Source organism: Kogia breviceps, chromosome 10 (genome assembly GCF_026419965.1).
Source record: "Kogia breviceps isolate mKogBre1 chromosome 10, mKogBre1 haplotype 1, whole genome shotgun sequence".
In the NCBI taxonomy this organism is placed as follows: domain Eukaryota; kingdom Metazoa; phylum Chordata; class Mammalia; order Artiodactyla; family Physeteridae; genus Kogia; species Kogia breviceps.
The window spans coordinates 81,075,276-81,092,341 of NC_081319.1; the positions used below are offsets into that span (position 1 = coordinate 81,075,276).

Below are 17,066 nucleotides of genomic sequence, written 5' to 3' on the forward strand. Positions count from 1 at the left end.
TTTAATAGAACAATGTATTTGGGTTCCTGAGTCCAGTCTTGACACTCCCCCTGACGGTGACCCTGGAACATACCATGAGATTTCAAGTCTAGGAGTAAGAATGCTGCTGTGTCCACAAACACTCCTGATAAGCTGTGGTCATTGGAGTGAGGTTGGGAAGTATTCAAAAAGTTGCCCTCGTGAAAGATTAATAAACAGAACCCTCAATGAAGTAGAGTCAGGAGACCAGAAGGGGAAGCTCTCATGCCCTGTGAGGATAGCAGAGCCCAGGAAGATGAAGGACTCTTCTTTCTTGGCAAGGACTCATCCAATGAAGAGCCATGGGCTCTTTGTTTACTACAGCCCTCCTCACAGGTTTCTTTAATGTTCCAATTCGGTTTGAAATGAGGGAGACAATATCCTCCATATATGGATTACCCCTTGCATGTAATCAATGATGAATACATCTTTTGTTAAATTAAGCACTCACGCGGTTTTCTTGCCCTGCTTTACAAATGTGTATAGACACTGCAATGAAACAATGAGACATTTAAATCATTTCCAATTAACCAATGTTTACCTTTCAAGTAATGAGACTGGACTCTTTGTTTGCTTTGTGGATTGCTTTAATGGTTGATTTAAGGTAGAAGTAAAGTTAAGAAGTGAAGAATTATTCGTGCATGTAAATTGTACAGGAAAGACAAACATCAGGGCGGTTGAAGACCTGGGAAAGCAGGGGAAGGAGATAAACAGGGAAAGACCCTCCTTTAGCACAGGTTGCTGAATCAGTTATCCAATCCACTGAATCTTGTCAACCTGAGAACGAGACGTCACATGATTTAAATATGAGGCAGGTGTTGAACTGCCTCATATTTAAATCATATTTCATAGTTCAATCATATTTCATCAATCATATTCACCCCAGCTTTAAGAAAGTTTAAAACAATGTTACTTCACGATGTATCAGAACAGGAGTGAGGGGCACTGTCGTAAACATACTGTTGCCCATATTTGATTAGTGAAAATTAAGATCTCAGGTGTAATTAAAACCACATGAAATGCAGGGGAAACTGCTGAAGCAAAGTAAGGTCAAAGGTATGATTCAACAGCACGTTACAGCTGCAAATAACAAAGGCTATTTTATCTCAGTGGGACACAGGCAACTAGCTTTGCAGAGTCGTTTAACTGACTGGTGGCTGCAGGCAGGACCTCGTGTCTGTGTCTTACAATTACTGTATTCATCGTAGTAGATGCAAGGGTTCGCTGAAAGGAAGACGCAGGGTTACCCAATATTGACTCAAAAGCTCATCTCTCATCTTCTCATGCATTTATAGGTGAGTAAACGGCTTAAGAGATGTATATTCTGTGTTATATAGTCAATATTATTAAGTAATACTTTTTTTCTTTTCTACTCTCATTTTATTTCTGTTGCATTTTTCAATTCCATTATATACATTGCTTTTGTCTCTTGGATAAAAAAAACCTACCCCATTCCCTGTAGCAAAGATAATTAGTAGATATTTGATCTTTCTCCAAGTACATTTATTTTCAGAAATGAATTACTGAAAGTGATAGGAGAAGAAGAGGATGTGGAGAAGGAAGAGGGGAAGGAGAAGGGAGACAGAGAGAGAGCAAGAGTGAGATAAATTGGTAAAGGGAAAGGGGTTACATTTTCCTTGCTTTAAAAGCAAACAGGGGCTTCCCTGGTGGCGCCATGGTTGGGAGTCCGCCTGCCGATGCAGGGGACACGGGTTCGTGCCCCGGCCCGGGAGTATCCCGCGTGCCGCGGGGCGGCTGGGCCCGTGAGCCATGGCCGCTGAGCATGCGCGTCCGGAGCCCGTGCTCCGCAACGGGAGAGGCCGCAGCGGTGAGAGGCCCACGTACCGCAAAAAAAAAAAAAAAAAAAAAAAAAAAGAAACAATGTAGTAGGGCTTCCCTGGTGGCGTAGTGGTTGAGAGTCCGCCTGTTGATGCAGGGGACACGGGTTCGTGCCCCGGTCCGGGAGGATCCCGCATACCGCGGAGCGGCTGAGCCCGTGACCCATGGCCGCTGAGCATGCGCGTCCGGAGCCCGTGCTCCGCAACGGGAGAGGCCGCAGCGGTGAGAGGCCCGCGTACCGCAAAAAAAAAAAAAGAAAGAAACAATGTAGTAGGGCTTCCCTGGTGGCGTAGTGGTTGAGAGTCCGCCTGTTGATGCAGGGGACACGGGTTCGTGCCCCGGTCCGGGAGGATCCCGCATACCGCAGTAGCGGCTGGGCCCGTGAGCCGTGGCCGCTGAGCCTGCGCGTCCGGAGCCTGTGCTCCGCAACGGGAGACGCCACAACAGTGAGAGGCCCGCGTACCGCAAAAAAAATAAATAAATAAAAAGCAAATAGAATGACCTGGTCAGGTGAAGGAAAATAAGTTTTTTGGTCTTACTAATCTGAAGGTAAAGGATATTTTTTTGGGGGGGAGGTTTGTTATTTCTTCACAAACGTATTGAAAATTATGATGTAAACATATCCCTGTGGAGTAAGGAATTATGCCTGCAGGAAGCTCTATAAAAAGAAACTTTTGCTATCTAAGGAAATGAACACGTAATTGGAACTCATTTGGTTAATACTACATTTTAGGTAAGATTTACTTAGGAAATAAAAGGAAGTGCGATAAACGGACAGTGTGATCGTCATCTAATATCTTCCAATGTGTCAGCGGAAACTTCAAAGCATAAGGGTCACTCAGTAAGAAATTACCGGCCATGATAAGTGGTCAGGCAGGTTAGGGAGTTTATAGCCAGCAAGTAATCTGAGAACACTGGTAACCTGAAAGCAAGATGTCTAACTTCAGGGCTGCAATAAGAGAGCCAAGAAACTTTTTATAGAGCAGAGAAAAATTTTTACTTATATTAACATGTTATCCGAGGTGCCCATATTAGGGTGGGAACTTTAAGCTTTAGGGTGGAAACTTGAGTTTAGACGTGGACATTCTAATTTCCAATCCAATAGATTTAATCAGTGGTCTTCTGGGTCACTCTGGGGGTGGGGGAAGGGAAATCAGCTAATGTTGATTTTTTTCCTTTGGAATGATTGAGGAAAAAGTAATAGTAGAAAAGTACAGTATTGTTACATGCTTGATTTTAAGGACACATGGCTCCCAGATCAACAGTCAACAGTAAGCACACTGAGATGTGAAACTTACTACAAAGTTTATCTTCACAGTTATTTGGACAGTCTCTGCATGGAGTTCCCTTATTATAAGGTACATTCTTTTTGTCAGGATCATTGCCCCTTAAAAAAGAATAAAGAAAAAGGGCCTAATAAAATTGATGTTTGAAAAATGCATATAAAATTTTACTCACTATTGAAAATCAATTAAAATAATTTAAAATAATGAAACAATTTTTGAAAACCACTTGTAACCACTTGTATGTAATCTCTAAGACATGTAAGATTTCTAGCCTTAGAATGAGAATAATTTATCTTTTTGAATATACCACAGGTAACTTTGAGGTGCTAAGAATATTTTGAGACAATCTGCAATCCCTTTGGACAGTCAAGTTCTAACAGCAGGGAGCTTTAGAAACATTTATGATAGGACTCTTATCCTTATTTATACCCATAAGGACTTGATAAACATTTATGTAAAAGGGCATGGTTCTTAATAATGCAAGAAAATTTTTACGTGAGTCAAATTGGAGATATTCTAACTTCATCTTGCCCTATGTCATGAGAATTTTGATATATGTCAGTGTCATTTGTAGAAGCACATGCACTATTATAAAAGATGAAAGTACAACAACATGGATAAAGCCAAAGTGTTGGAGTTTGGGGAGAGAGAATAGATGAAAATTTCCTGTTTTGAGCCAATTTAAAATTTCAGAGAAGTTGGTCTTCCCCTAGATATCTAAGAAAACAATGGGGATTATGGCTGATTTTCACTTAATTTTATTTTTCTTTTGGAGTAGAGGAAGGTTTATTGCAGGGCCAAGAAAGGAGAATGAGTGGCTTGTGCATGCTCAAAAAACCCCAAACTCCTGATTTTCACTTAATATTACATAAAAAATAAAGTAAATGTTCTAATTGAAACAATTCTATCTGATATATTTCTCCTTGAATGAATTGTTAAAATTTGAATTTATAAAAGAAACATTACTTAATTCAGCAAAGGGTTTTGTCAGACTCTTGGCCTCATCTTTGGCTGAGAAAATTCTCATATCTCAGCCCCATGTATTCTACTTTGCTTTTTTGTGTTGTCAGAAGTTAACTGCAGACCATGAGCTCCCGCAAGGATTTAGTACAATTTATGCATTGTATATGCAAGGAGACCTTACTGTCTTTAGTACTAATCACACGGATAAAATCACAACAAATATTAAGTACTGAAATCAAGACATGATAAAACCAGAAAAGAGCTCACATAGAGCTATTGTATGAATATGTTACATCTATTGAATCTACTGGGATAGTAGAGACCTCGTTTAAAGTGTAAATATGGTAACTTACTATGAGAGAAATCAATTTCATTGATTCATATTGCATACCTTTTATTGTGCTACACACATGGGAACTGAGAGTTCAATAAATAGCATACTTGGAGCTCATCTTATGGAGGAAAGACTTGTGTATTGAATAAGTAAGCACAGGTAGCTGAAGGAGACATATGCAGACCAACATCTTTCCTTAGCAGAATAACATTTAAACTGGCATTTGTAGTAAACTAATGGAGGTTTCTATCCAGCTCAGAACAATCCCTGCTTTCTGATAATCGCCACTCAAGCCACACAGGTGGGTCCCTTCCTGTGGGTTCTTGCAATTACCTTTTCTGAAGTTGACCTTGCTTCATAACCAGAGGTGACAAGACAAAGGAATACAGCTGTCCCTAACCAGAGCAGTCAGATGATCTCTTGGAGTTGTTGCTTACACCTTTGGTAACATGTAAATTTAATTTCTAAAGGAAATACATATGCCAATACTAAAACGCTAAATACAAAAACACTTGGATTTTTCATTTGTTCATTCTTGATACTCCACTGCATTTTTGCCCTTACATTCTAAAAATACTCTTTAGAGCATTGTTAAAATAAATATCCTTTTTTTTTTTTGCTTAAGCTAGGTGAAATTTGTTCCTCTTAACTAATACTCCTTGAAAAAGGAATAACACTTGAACATTATATTGAGATAAGGATTTATTTAGAAAAATATAAATAAAAATATGTGTATGTGGGTGTCGTGTTTTAGGTGTTGGCTAAAAGACATTGTATCCCTAAAGTTCTTAACTGAAAAGAAATATTTATTTGAGTTTTATTTTATAATGGTTGAGAAACTAAATTAGGGAAACTAATAAGGGAAATATATTTCTAAAAGCTATGTGAAACTAAGCTGTAAAATACATACTCGTGACAATAGTGACAAATGTAGAGATACTGAATTCCTTTACGACATGATGATATGCCACAGCCAATAAGGTAAGAAGTGGCCCAAACAACCTGTAAAGATAAGGTTATTTTATTAACAATTAGGTATTTTGCTAAATGATTACTCTCTGAATATTGTTATCCTTGATTGAAAATAAACACACATTTTTAGGATGCTTTGAGCATGGCTTATTAGGAAGCCCTAGAAACAGGAAGATTCCCATGTGTCTAGATAACACACATACATATGCACATTCATTTGCCATCGCTGACCCTGACTCATTCTCTTCTTCTTACCAAATCCAAATGGAATAACCTGATGAAGGTTGCTTGTTGATTATATAAAAATCAAAGCATGGAAGGAACTTTACTTAATTATCAAAAAACTGGCATGGTGGAGAGTAATGAGCTGACTTTCGAGAAAAAATTGAGTCACGTTCAAAGTCTGTCTCTACCACTTCCTGGTGGGATGGTATTTACCAGTTTGCTTTATGTCTTGAAATTTCATTTTCCTATTCCTAAAATGGAATATAATAATATTATCTTTTACATCATAGCTATATGGTGGGGATTAAATAATAAACCTTATAAGTGTTTGGAAGAGGAAATATTAAATTAGTATTCCAAAGTAATAGAGCTCTTTTGATGGAAATAGTGGGGCTAGTCTACTTTTATCTAAAAGAAATGGAAAGTAGGAATTGACGTTACACATTTGTCATATTTTTAGCTCTCTTGGTAATTATTTTGGTTTTTATCCTCTGTCTGATAAAGTAAATTATATAAATAAATGGTCTAATGCTATAACATTCTTGGATTCCTGGCACATACTGCTTTTGTCCAAGGATATCAATCTTAAAAGAAGAATGCTATTTGCTAATCTTTTACTTAGCAATGTCTGCATTGCTATACATAAGTGATTTAAGTCTATGAGTTTTAAAGGTTCTATTTTTGTCAGCTTTTAACATTAATCTTAAGTAGGCTTTACTTAAAGTAAATTTTATTATAGATTTTGCAGTCACATCTGAGTCTTCTGCTTTGGGGACAATAGCTGTTTTTCCATTTTTGTATTTCTTGCATGTTCAATGTTTAAATCTATCCATTCTGGATGAGTTTTGTTAATTTATTTTTTACTGGGAAATAATTCACCTGATTTAGATATTCAAAGTCATTTTTGTAGAATTAATTTATTGTCTACACTGAAGCCCGATGGTATTTTAAAAACATGAATCGGGTTAAATCATTCACCTGTTTAATGACTTCTACTGCATTTAAAATACAATGTAAAATTGATGATAGCTAATAAGGCTCCGGTGACATAGTCCCACTCCCCTTCTGTGTTCATCTCCTTCCACTCTTGCATTTATCAAGTTTCAGCCTCCTTTTCCAACCCCTTCTCTAGTTTTTTCTCTGTCCTTGCACATACCCAGATCCCAGATACTGGTTTCCAAATATTATTTCCCACTAAAAGTAAACAAAAATCTTTAAAGGGTGTAAGTTTGCAAAAAATGGATAGAATGATTTTCCATGGTTCTCGTTCGCCTATTTTACACGCATGCTTATAGTCACTTAACCAGTGGGTATATTTGCCAGCACACAGTTTACCTGAGTGTAATGCTCAATCATCATGTCATCATCTGTCGAGGTCCATTCCCCATACTTGAAATACTTAGACTCACTGTACCAGATTCTGATTACGTTTGACCATGAGATAGGATAAGATGTCAGATGCATATTTTCTCCACAAAAAGTATCTGAAAGGAGGAAAAAGGGCTAGGTCATACTCTACAAAATTTGGAAATACTTTATAAGGATACTTTTCGTACTTTTATTCTACGAATGTTTCACTGGGCATCCAAGCAATGTTTGATAAGAGGAAGCAAACTCAGCTCTATCTCTGCTAACAATTTTCTGTCTCACTGATGGATAAACTTGTGGTGCTCAAGTTTGCTGAGAGTTTGACGGTAGGAGATGATCTGCAAGCTTGGGAATCAGATCAAGCAACATTTCAGTCTCTGCCATGTCCAAGCTGATGGAGAAGGGTGAAACCAATCAGAATAACCTATGCGTTGTAACCAGGCCCATGGCTTGAAAGCAGCCACACGAGGTATTCATCATGAATAGACCTTGAAATAAATATGTGCTCATTTAACCACCCATCCTCTTGTGACATGGGCCTTGATCAAATATGATATTTGGGAGTAAACCGCCCTTCTCTGGAGCAGGGAAGACTCAACATTGCTAATTCACTGCTTAACAACATTGGGCAAAGATGCCCAGTGATCTGTAAATATGGAAGTTTCATTAATATTTTAAAATATTTATAATAAACAAGTATCCTATAAATGTTATTCATGTCTACTTGTATAGGAGGTACTGACGGCTTTTCTGGAAACCAGCAGGGATCCACCTAATATACATGGCATGAGAGGGACTCATTTTTGAGCACCTAAAATTGTCCTCATGGGCAGCTCAGTAGAGTTGGATATAACTCACTTCTCAACTGTATTCGTGTTCCAAAGCTAAGGATAGCCCCATGGTAATATTGTGAGAAGCTGAAATAAATATATAGAGTGGAAACCTTCTAGCTATACAGCTTTCCAGCTAGTCATCCTCATATTACTGAATTCTTCTGTGATAGTGAGAGCTTTGATTCTTTTCTTCTGGTGATCAGAATCAGGAATTTGAAAATTTGAATTTCCAAATTCAAAAATTAATAATAATGAAACAGTGCAGTGGCCACAGTTCCTACCATTTATGGGTCAAATGTAAATGCAGGCTAGATGACTTAACTTTTCCCATACCAGGTTACTTAACAATTCCTCAGAACTTTTGAGCAGAAAGGTGTGGCTTATACCTACTTGTAATTCGCCTCTTAAGTGCATTGCTCTCTACCAATTCACAATCTTTTGACAACATTCTGGCATTTCTTGCAGCTTCTTCACTCCAATTCTACAGGTGAAATACAAGCACATGGCCTTATTAATATTTCTTGGATAAGATTCTAGTTTATTGTTTCTAAAATTCCAAGGCTAGCAATATCCTCAATTGTATTAGCTAACAATTTAAATCACAGCACCTCTCTTAAAATGTTTTGGTTGGAAGGGTAAGACAAATCTTTCAATCCATTGTTTTAGCCCTTGAATTTACAAAATCAAAATTTGGCAGTAACATTCAGTTGTAGCTTCTCTTTCAGAAATATGAAAGAATTTAAGTAAATGCTTCCAGTAAAACAGACCAGGGTTAGAAATCCATCCCATCATTTATTAGTAGTTTTACCTCTGACACATTATTTAATCTCTTTGAATCTCAGTTTTTTTTTCATCTGTAAAATATGCCCCACAATTCATACCCAATAGCTTGTTCAAAAGTTTTAATGTGATACTTTATGCAATACAACTGTGACATGATAAATCTTATGCTACATGCTCAATAAATAAATATTTCTGTGATTAGAAACATGTATAGTATTACACATCTCCATCTAACTTATGAATAATAGCAAATCACAGCTAATACTTCATGCCAGGACTTCTTACCAATTCTATATGTATATTCTCTCATCTTTACTCATAGCAATTCTACAAGGGAGGCACTGTTGTTATCCCCATCTTAAATCAGGAAACTGAGGTGCGGAGATGTTGCATAATTTTTTCAGGGTAATACAACCAATAATGGCAAAAAGAGAATTGGAATCCAGGTTCTTCTGGCTCTGACGTGTGTGCTCCTAACTCGTGATGTGTGTCAATTGTGCTAAGCTGCTGGGTTTTTCTCCAAAGTAGATGAAAGGCAGAAAATCTACTAAAAAGAGACAAAGTTTGTATCTACAAATATGAGGTCTTTTGTGTAGAAAAGGATAACACATTTTTGTGATTTGAATGAGTCACACACAAATCAAAGGACGCGGGACTATGTCCACGCTAGTTATGGGACTGTGTGACGGATGTTCTCCCAGGCATTCTTTCATTCTCACATTATGCACATCCACTTAAAAGACTGTCCTGATACCTGCATGCAACACATTATTACCAGCAAAAGTTGTGGCCTTTCTTATTTACTACAGGCTTTCACATGAATCATTCAGCTACACTTGAGAATAATTTTTGAACGATGCCCTAACTTAGGTTTTCAATATTTTTCCTGGCATCAAAGAAGTTTCCCTCTTATATGCGTAGGCTGCCATCTGTGTGAGTTTTACAGAATTACCCCTCAAGTTGATGAATTGGTTAAACTGTGAAGTTAATTAAGTAACTCATTAGCCTAGGGTCAAAGTCAAAATGTGGTTTTTTAGGGTTTGACTGTTTCATGCAAGAAAAGATGTATTTCAGTGATGGACACATCTAATTGAAAAAGCAGAGATGACATAACACATCCCAGTAGGGCATAGCATCTCCTGGCAGTGGGGATACCATCACTGGACTCACGAGCATAAAATCTCGCCTATTGTGACCAGGTTACCAAATAAGTGGGACTGGAACTTACCTGGTTAATTTACTGCTGGTTGCTAGTTGTGCACGCTTGATGCACTACCCATACCCAGATCACTTTCTGAACTGAAGCACTTATTTCCTCTTAAGCTGAGAGTCCTGCCCTACTGTCTTCTCTAAAAATTATCCTCATTGGCGAGAATACTCACTTCCCTGTGGCAGCCCATATCTAACAGCAAGTAGCTGTAGTAACTATAAGTGCCATGTCATCTCCCTCCAACTCAGGACAAGGTTGTACTGAGTTGTCCTAGTTGTACAGCTTCCGATAGGATTAGCTGAGGCCTCTGTTATGCCTACATCACAACCAAACTTCTTTGTATGCCCTATGTTGCTCCTCTATCTATATCCATGGTCGGTGTAAATCTGGAGATTATTCCCCAATAAGCATCATGCATGCTAATCTCCATCTCAGAGTCTGTTATCTTATTGTGTAAACTACCTGCAACATTAATTACAAACAGTCTGTAGTTCAGACCTCTTTGAGGAAGCTCTTTAGGATATCTCCTCTGATTAATGTTGGCAAGACACTAATTTTTTTGTGATACATCCATGATTAAAATTAAAAAATAAGTATTCATGGTTATTGCAGCAAAGTTATGAATTATGGCTTTACTAAATGGTTCTATGCAAATAAAATTCTAATCCTGTGTGCAGAAACTTTTTTCATTTTTGGAAAATCTCTGCCTGGCAGTTGTGATTGGCTCTTCAGCTCTACTGTAATTCTATCAGTTCCTTTCTATCTGTGCCCTATGCATTATTTATGGAAAAACTCAACTCCCATATTCCCTTTAAAATGTTACTCAGTTTTACTGGTGCACTTACTTTATCATCTTGTTGATCTCTCATACCTTTGCACCTTAGCCCTTGAATATATTCATTCTATATATTCAAACAATATGTTCTAATGTTTCCTCTGTATTCGCCTTGAAACCACAATAATAAAGTCTCTGAAATCAGAGACTATATTTTCTGTTCACTCCATAACTTCTTTACTACATCCCAGCTACACTTATTTGCTCATCTGTAAACCAAGGATTTTGAACCCTGCTTGTCCTAAGGAAGGTAAAGAGTTAAGAGCAGGTGCCTGGAGCTGGCCATTTGTATTTGAATCTGTACTGATCCAGTACTTAGGGCTTTGGATGAGCTACCGAATTTCTCTGAGGTTCAGATTCACTATCTGTGAAATAGAGATAATAGTATCATCTACATCACAAGATGACTGAGAGAATTAAATGATATAATGCAATACGCTTCTAGAAGATTGCCTGCCAATCAATAGTAAGCACAATATGCATGTTAGCTACAGCACTCACAGTGCAAAAATGCGTATTCTAAGATGACCAAGAGATAAATGTCTCTTAGAATCACTTCCTATAGCCTGCATTATTTATGACCCTTGTTACTCTAAGCCAGTCCAGGGCTAAAGAGCCAGGCTTCCGATACCAAAAACCTGAGTGATACTTCCGGGATATAATATAGGTGAGGCTAATCACCTAATACACCTGAGTAGTCCCTAAATCTGTTTTGTTTGACAGCACCTAGTCTGCTCATGTGGCAGGTTTACAGTGGAAAGACAATTTCTCTTTTCTCGTATGGGATGCCAGGAAACTGGGAAATAGATTTGCCAATATTTGTTCCATCTGGCTGCACCACCGGGCTTAGAACCTAGACATCTTGATTCTCAGAGAGTGTCTTAGCCTCTGGGCTGCTGCTCAATGAAGACTTTGCTAGGGCAACGTCAGCATCATGTAGGAGCTTGGAGTGGTCCCCATCCCAGACCTCCTTAATCAGACCTCAGAGAGTGGGGCCCAGGGACCTGTGCTTTACCAAGTTCTTCAGCTGATTCTTAAGCACGCTCAAGTTTGAGAAGCACTGTCTTAGGGTCCATTAAGAGTGAAATTAGACTTTCGGCATTGGAATTGTGGCTCTGTCATTCACTAACTCTATGAGTTTGGGAAAACTACTTACCTTCTCTGTGCCTCTGTTTCTTCTGCTGCTGCATGATAGGTTTGTTTGTGAAGACCAAACTTTCAGTATATGGAAAGCAAATAGAATTTAATAAAATCTCAGTAAACACTGGTACTATTATTGGCATTGCTGTGGTTGCTGTGTAATTGATCTTACCATTTTTAGCATGTTGCTGGCTGGTGGAAATACTCCTCTCCTGAGGGTGTTATGTACAGTCACTATTTCTTCTTGGACAGTTGCCAGTTCTGTAAGGAGTGTGTCATATGGAACTTTAGGTGGTTTTGCCTGTTACCAGAAAGTTATTAATTAGTCTTACTTCTTTTAAGTGGAATTTGCAATGCATAGTATATGACTTGTGGACTTTGTGACATGAATTTATAATTGATGTTGAATGAATAGTGATCTACAGCATTTTTTAATCTACAACATCTCAGTATATTAGTCTCCATTTCTCCGGTGCTGGTTTTGAGGACTTCTGAACGTCAGCCTGACATTATACAAGTCTATAAACAGTGACTGTTCTGGTTGTGACTGGCTTTCTTCAGATTTATGATTGGTATTTTGGACCATGTTGAAGCATTTTATTGGGCAATGTGAACCACAGTGGAAGATGTTTTGATAATATTACACCTTTTACTGACCGACTTCCCTTCCTTGGCTCATTCTTCACGCCACCTCCTACAAGCCTTCTCTCTGCTTCCCAAATAAACACTTGCGCTTGAATATTATTTAAAGGTATGTGTCTGGGAGAATCTAAAGATTCATTATTGAGTACAAAACCTCTAGTATCTTCAACCCAGGTTCTGCATCTCTGTCTTATTCACATGAGAAAACATTGATATTTGTATCAGTATGTATACATACAAAATAGAATTCAAAAAAATTTTGTAATATGGAATTGACAATAAAAGTTTTGTTTATTTTATTATTTGTTTTAAAAAAAGCAAAATAGAATTCAAATCAACTACAGTCTAGAATTTGTGACCGTTCTTTTCATTTGTTTACCTTTTATCCTGTAACTAAGAACAATGCATGGCCTTAATATTTTAGGTTAGCATTAATTTTTATAAAGAACATCTTCTTTTGTGTGTGTGTGATATATCACATGCATTTCATACTATTTTTTTTGAAGTGACAAAGCTTATGTAGTATAATTTGAGTGGTATCTATCTATTCCTCAACTACCACAAGACTATCTATACAGTTTCGGAAGGAATGGGATTCAGCCATACCTTGCTCAAATACAGAAGTAGTTATTGTCATTTATTTTATATCAACAGTTTAAGGCTATCGGGAGAAAACTATAAAATCAGTAGACTCCTCTAGAGTCTGTCCCCTGTGGACATAATTTCCTCAAAAGCACGCTCACGAGGTGTTATTTTCCCGTCATACTGCAGGTAGCCTGGGCTAGATTTGAGGGAAGGTTGGGAACCCATGAGAATCCCCTTACAAGTTCCAGATTATAATTCTCCTTGCTTCTCTAAAAAAAAACCCTGCTCCAGTGAAACTCATGGCAATTAGCTCTACCTACATCATTCCTGAACACTTACTCTCCTGAAATGGTTGTCCTGTCAATTTCTCTCATTTATAGAAACTGGGTCTCCTAAAACAATTCATCTTGTCCACCCCAAATTCTGCAGAGTCATATGGAGGGACTCCAGCATCCACTTAGATGACTCAACCATCTGATATCTCAGAACTTGGACTCTTCCTCTCTTAAACCTCTCCTCCAAGGCTTTTTAGTTCCCCACTGTGAGTGATGGTCACAGCCTGTACCTGGTGATGACTCCAAAATGCCACACCTCCAGTTCACTGGAGGATTGTTGCGTACCGGGCAAGAGCTCCACCTGGTTTCTCTTTCGGAAAAAAGTGTGAGTGAGAAGATCCAAAACAGCACCCCAGTAATCTAACACATATGGATTTTCTTTCATTGATGGAATTAAGCGCCTTCGACTTTTGACTTCTCCTATTTGGCATATGAAAATAAAAAAAGCCACTCATGTTCTATACCAAAACTATTCACTTCAGCTCATCATAAAAATATTTGGGGTACATTAAAAATGTAATATTTTCTTTATATCATTGAGGTTATTTAGAGGTACATGTTAGTTGATGATCATAAAATATTAGGAATTTATATCTTATTAGATACCATTGAATGTTTGGTTTCTGCTGTGCGAATGTTGAAACTCTTGTTTCTAATAAGCAGTGAGTTTCAGGCCTCATATATTAACCCCATTGCTAACATCTCCTCACACTTCTCTCCTTGCTGTTGCACCTTTCATTTCATATTTGATTTGGATGTGTTATAGTCATAAGTCAGAGAGCTCAATTGGGATATTGATGAAATACTTACCTTTTCTGGGTAAAAACTAAAAAATAATACCTTTTTCCCATTTTGTCTTGCAAAATGCATGGATCGGTTGTAAAGAAAGTAATTCCCGCCCTGCACTTTTAGCTTTTTTGAATTATCCAGAGAGGCTATAATGACATAGGCACAGGCCCATGGAAACGAACTGCTTGAATTTACCTTCAGGCTCTGTCACTTCCCAGTTATCTGACCTTGGACCTATGACTTAACCTCCTTATGTTCTGGTTTCTTCCTCTGTAATCTGGGATTATGAATAGTACTTGCCTAATAGGGCTATGGTGGAAACTAGGCGAGTAATGGGCATAGCATCCTCACAAGAGAGCCTGTAACAAACTGAGTTCTAGCAGAGGGGTAGCTCTTATCCTCTTCTCAAAAGTAATCATAAAACATACAATCCTCACATACTCTTGTAATCAAAACGTGCAGGAAGACAGCAGCAGCAGCCAAAAATAAGTGTTTCATTGTCATCCCTGGAAAGAAAAGCAACATAAATTTAGACTCTTGCAAACTTGTGGGATAATGTTTTGTAATAAAGCCTTTTTGGGAAACACTTTTACATACATATACCTGGAGTTTCTGCAAAAAGAGACCTGCAGGATCAGAGCAAGGTTTAATATGTTAGTCATTAGGACCAAGAGAAGAAGAGAGAACTGTGATTGGAAGAATTATAGACTTCATGTCTTAACCCCTGTAACCTTTGAATGTGTTACATTGTGTAACAAAAGAGAATTAAGGTAGCAGGTAAAATTCAAATTGCTAGTCAGCTGACTTTAAAGTAGGGATATTGTCCTGGGTTATACACGTGAACTCAATGTCATCACAAGGGTACTTAGATGTGGAAGAGAGGGCCAGTGTCAATGATGGGTTGTGAGGAAGACTCAACTAGCCATGACTAACTTTGGAGACAGAGGAAGGGACCATGATCTAGAGAATATGGGCCACCTCTGGAAGTAGGCAAAGGCAAGGAAAAGGATTGTCCCCTGGGGTCTTCCTGCTGAATCTTGATTTTAGCTCAGCGAGACCCATTTGGACTTCTGACTTTACACCAGACTATAAAATAGTAAATTTGTGTTGTTTGAAGATTCTTAGTTTATAGGAATTTGTTACAGCAGCACAGGAAACTAACATAAAACAACAAGATTAGATTTGAATTCTCTATTGCCTATAGCGAGCGAGGAGGTGTGATGTTGGTACAAGTGATTTATGTACATGATTTAGAGATATTCTGTAAAGTCTGATCACTCTGCTAAAAATGATGGTCATTGTGACTGGAGCAAATAGGAGCTAATATACCCTCTCTTTTATTTCTATTTGATATAGGTTGCTGATGCTAGGATATTCATAAGCATAGGTTATTAAATTTGTTTGGCATATACTTTTTACGATCTGACAAATTTATTTCTGAATCAATCCTGCTGAGTGGGAAGCAGAAGAGGCTAACAGTTTGGTTCATATTTTAAAGAAAACTTTCCAAAAGCAAGTTAAATGATTTGTGCTGAATAATACGCACAATGCAATTTGCCATTGCTCTCAAGCTCCTCCCACACGCTGCCAAACATGTTTGTATGAAAAGAATTCTGTAAATCAATTTTTTCAGAGAACATACACATACAAACAATCTGTCCCTTATTGCACTTTTACCTTTTCATCTTTTTCTTTCACTTCCTCTCTTTCTTCCTCCAAAATGTTACAAACCCTCAAACCCTAAGATAGACAGTAATATAGTAACACAGATGATGAAATATGCAACCTATTCTCTTACTTAGTCTTCAAAAATCCAATAAAGCAAATAATTTTTTCCCTGAGTTATTGAAGAAAAATAGAATAAAAAAGCTTCTGAACTATAGTAGGTTGATATATACACACATATTAATATTTATACCCCTCACACTATATATCTCTTTCTGTATCTCTGTCTCTATTCAGTGAACGGTTATTATTCAAGTTAGTCCCCTTAATGAAGCTGTCTATAACTTCTGTTGCATTTTCTAAGGGAAAATTTTTTGGGGGGGTGTATGCTCATTATCTTAATTGTTATGATGTTTTCTGGATATACACTAGCATGTACCTCATAAAAGCTGTTATAAAATGTTTAAGAAATTCCAAAAATATTACCTGTTTTATACCAAACAACTGGCACTGACAATTTAGATTTTTATCTTTCCAGTCTTTTTTTCTCATGTGTAAATTCTGCACTTAGATTTATACATAAACACATAATATACCCCAAAATCGTATTCAATAGCATTTCTATTGTTATTATATGTTCATTAAGAGTATCATTTTGATAATGTGAATAAGTTGTAGCTAACTTAAGATTTTGGCTAAGTTTGATTTTAAGCTTTAATATTTTTCTCAATAAGTAATGTTATCATGACTATTTTAACACAAACACCCAGCCATTTTTAGGATACTTTTCATAAATTACCCTAGGATTTGTGCTTCAGAATTGGAAACTGATTGAAATCTTTGCACTTTTTTCTTTTGACATGATACAAAACTAATTTTACTTCTAAGTATATCTGATACATAATAAGTGCTTAATAAATATTTATTAAAGAAATTAAATTTTGTACAGTTGAAATAATTGAAATAATTATTCAATAATTAAATAATTTAAGTAATAATTTCAGACACACACACAGTCTTCTAATCAATGCATGTGGTATAATAAAAGTCATAGTGATCCTGGAGTTAGAATACTAATGTTTTATCTTAGGTTTTCCTATTGTCTACGACACCGATCAATCCACAACTTCCCTGAAAATCAACTTACTTTTGCTTAGAATGAAATCCAACAAGATGGCATTCAAATTTATAGGACTATAAGACACAACCAGCTCTTTAGAATTGACTACTATTGTTCTTTTTAG

At 37.2% G+C, this 17,066-nt stretch overlaps 1 protein-coding gene across 1 annotated transcript; it reads right to left on the reverse strand.

Moving 5' to 3' along the window:
- Positions 1-1,114: 1,114 nt before the first annotated feature.
- Positions 1,115-14,661, reverse strand: CRISP1 (cysteine rich secretory protein 1). The gene is made up of 7 exons (XM_059076570.2): positions 14,599-14,661; positions 11,979-12,107; positions 8,229-8,319; positions 6,973-7,121; positions 5,351-5,442; positions 3,156-3,244; positions 1,115-1,242 (listed from the first exon to the last, which is right to left on the reverse strand). Exons 1-7 carry the CDS (start codon positions 14,659-14,661, stop codon positions 1,115-1,117), a joined length of 741 nt encoding a protein of 246 aa, XP_058932553.2.
- Positions 14,662-17,066: the final 2,405 nt, after the last annotated feature.

Excerpts from the sequence above, each read along its gene's own strand:
- CRISP1 (XM_059076570.2), bottom strand. The coding sequence starts at position 14,661 with ATGACAATGAAACACTTATTTTTGGCTGCTGCTGCTGTCTTCCTGCAC. Across the intron at positions 8,320-11,978 it reads CCAGCAACATGCTAAAAATG|AATTGGAGTGAAGAAGCTGC; the intron begins GTAAGATCAATT and ends TTTCACCTGTAG. Across the intron at positions 3,245-5,350 it reads ATTTGTCACTATTGTCACGA|GGGCAATGATCCTGACAAAA; the intron begins GTATGTATTTTA and ends TTCTTTTTTAAG.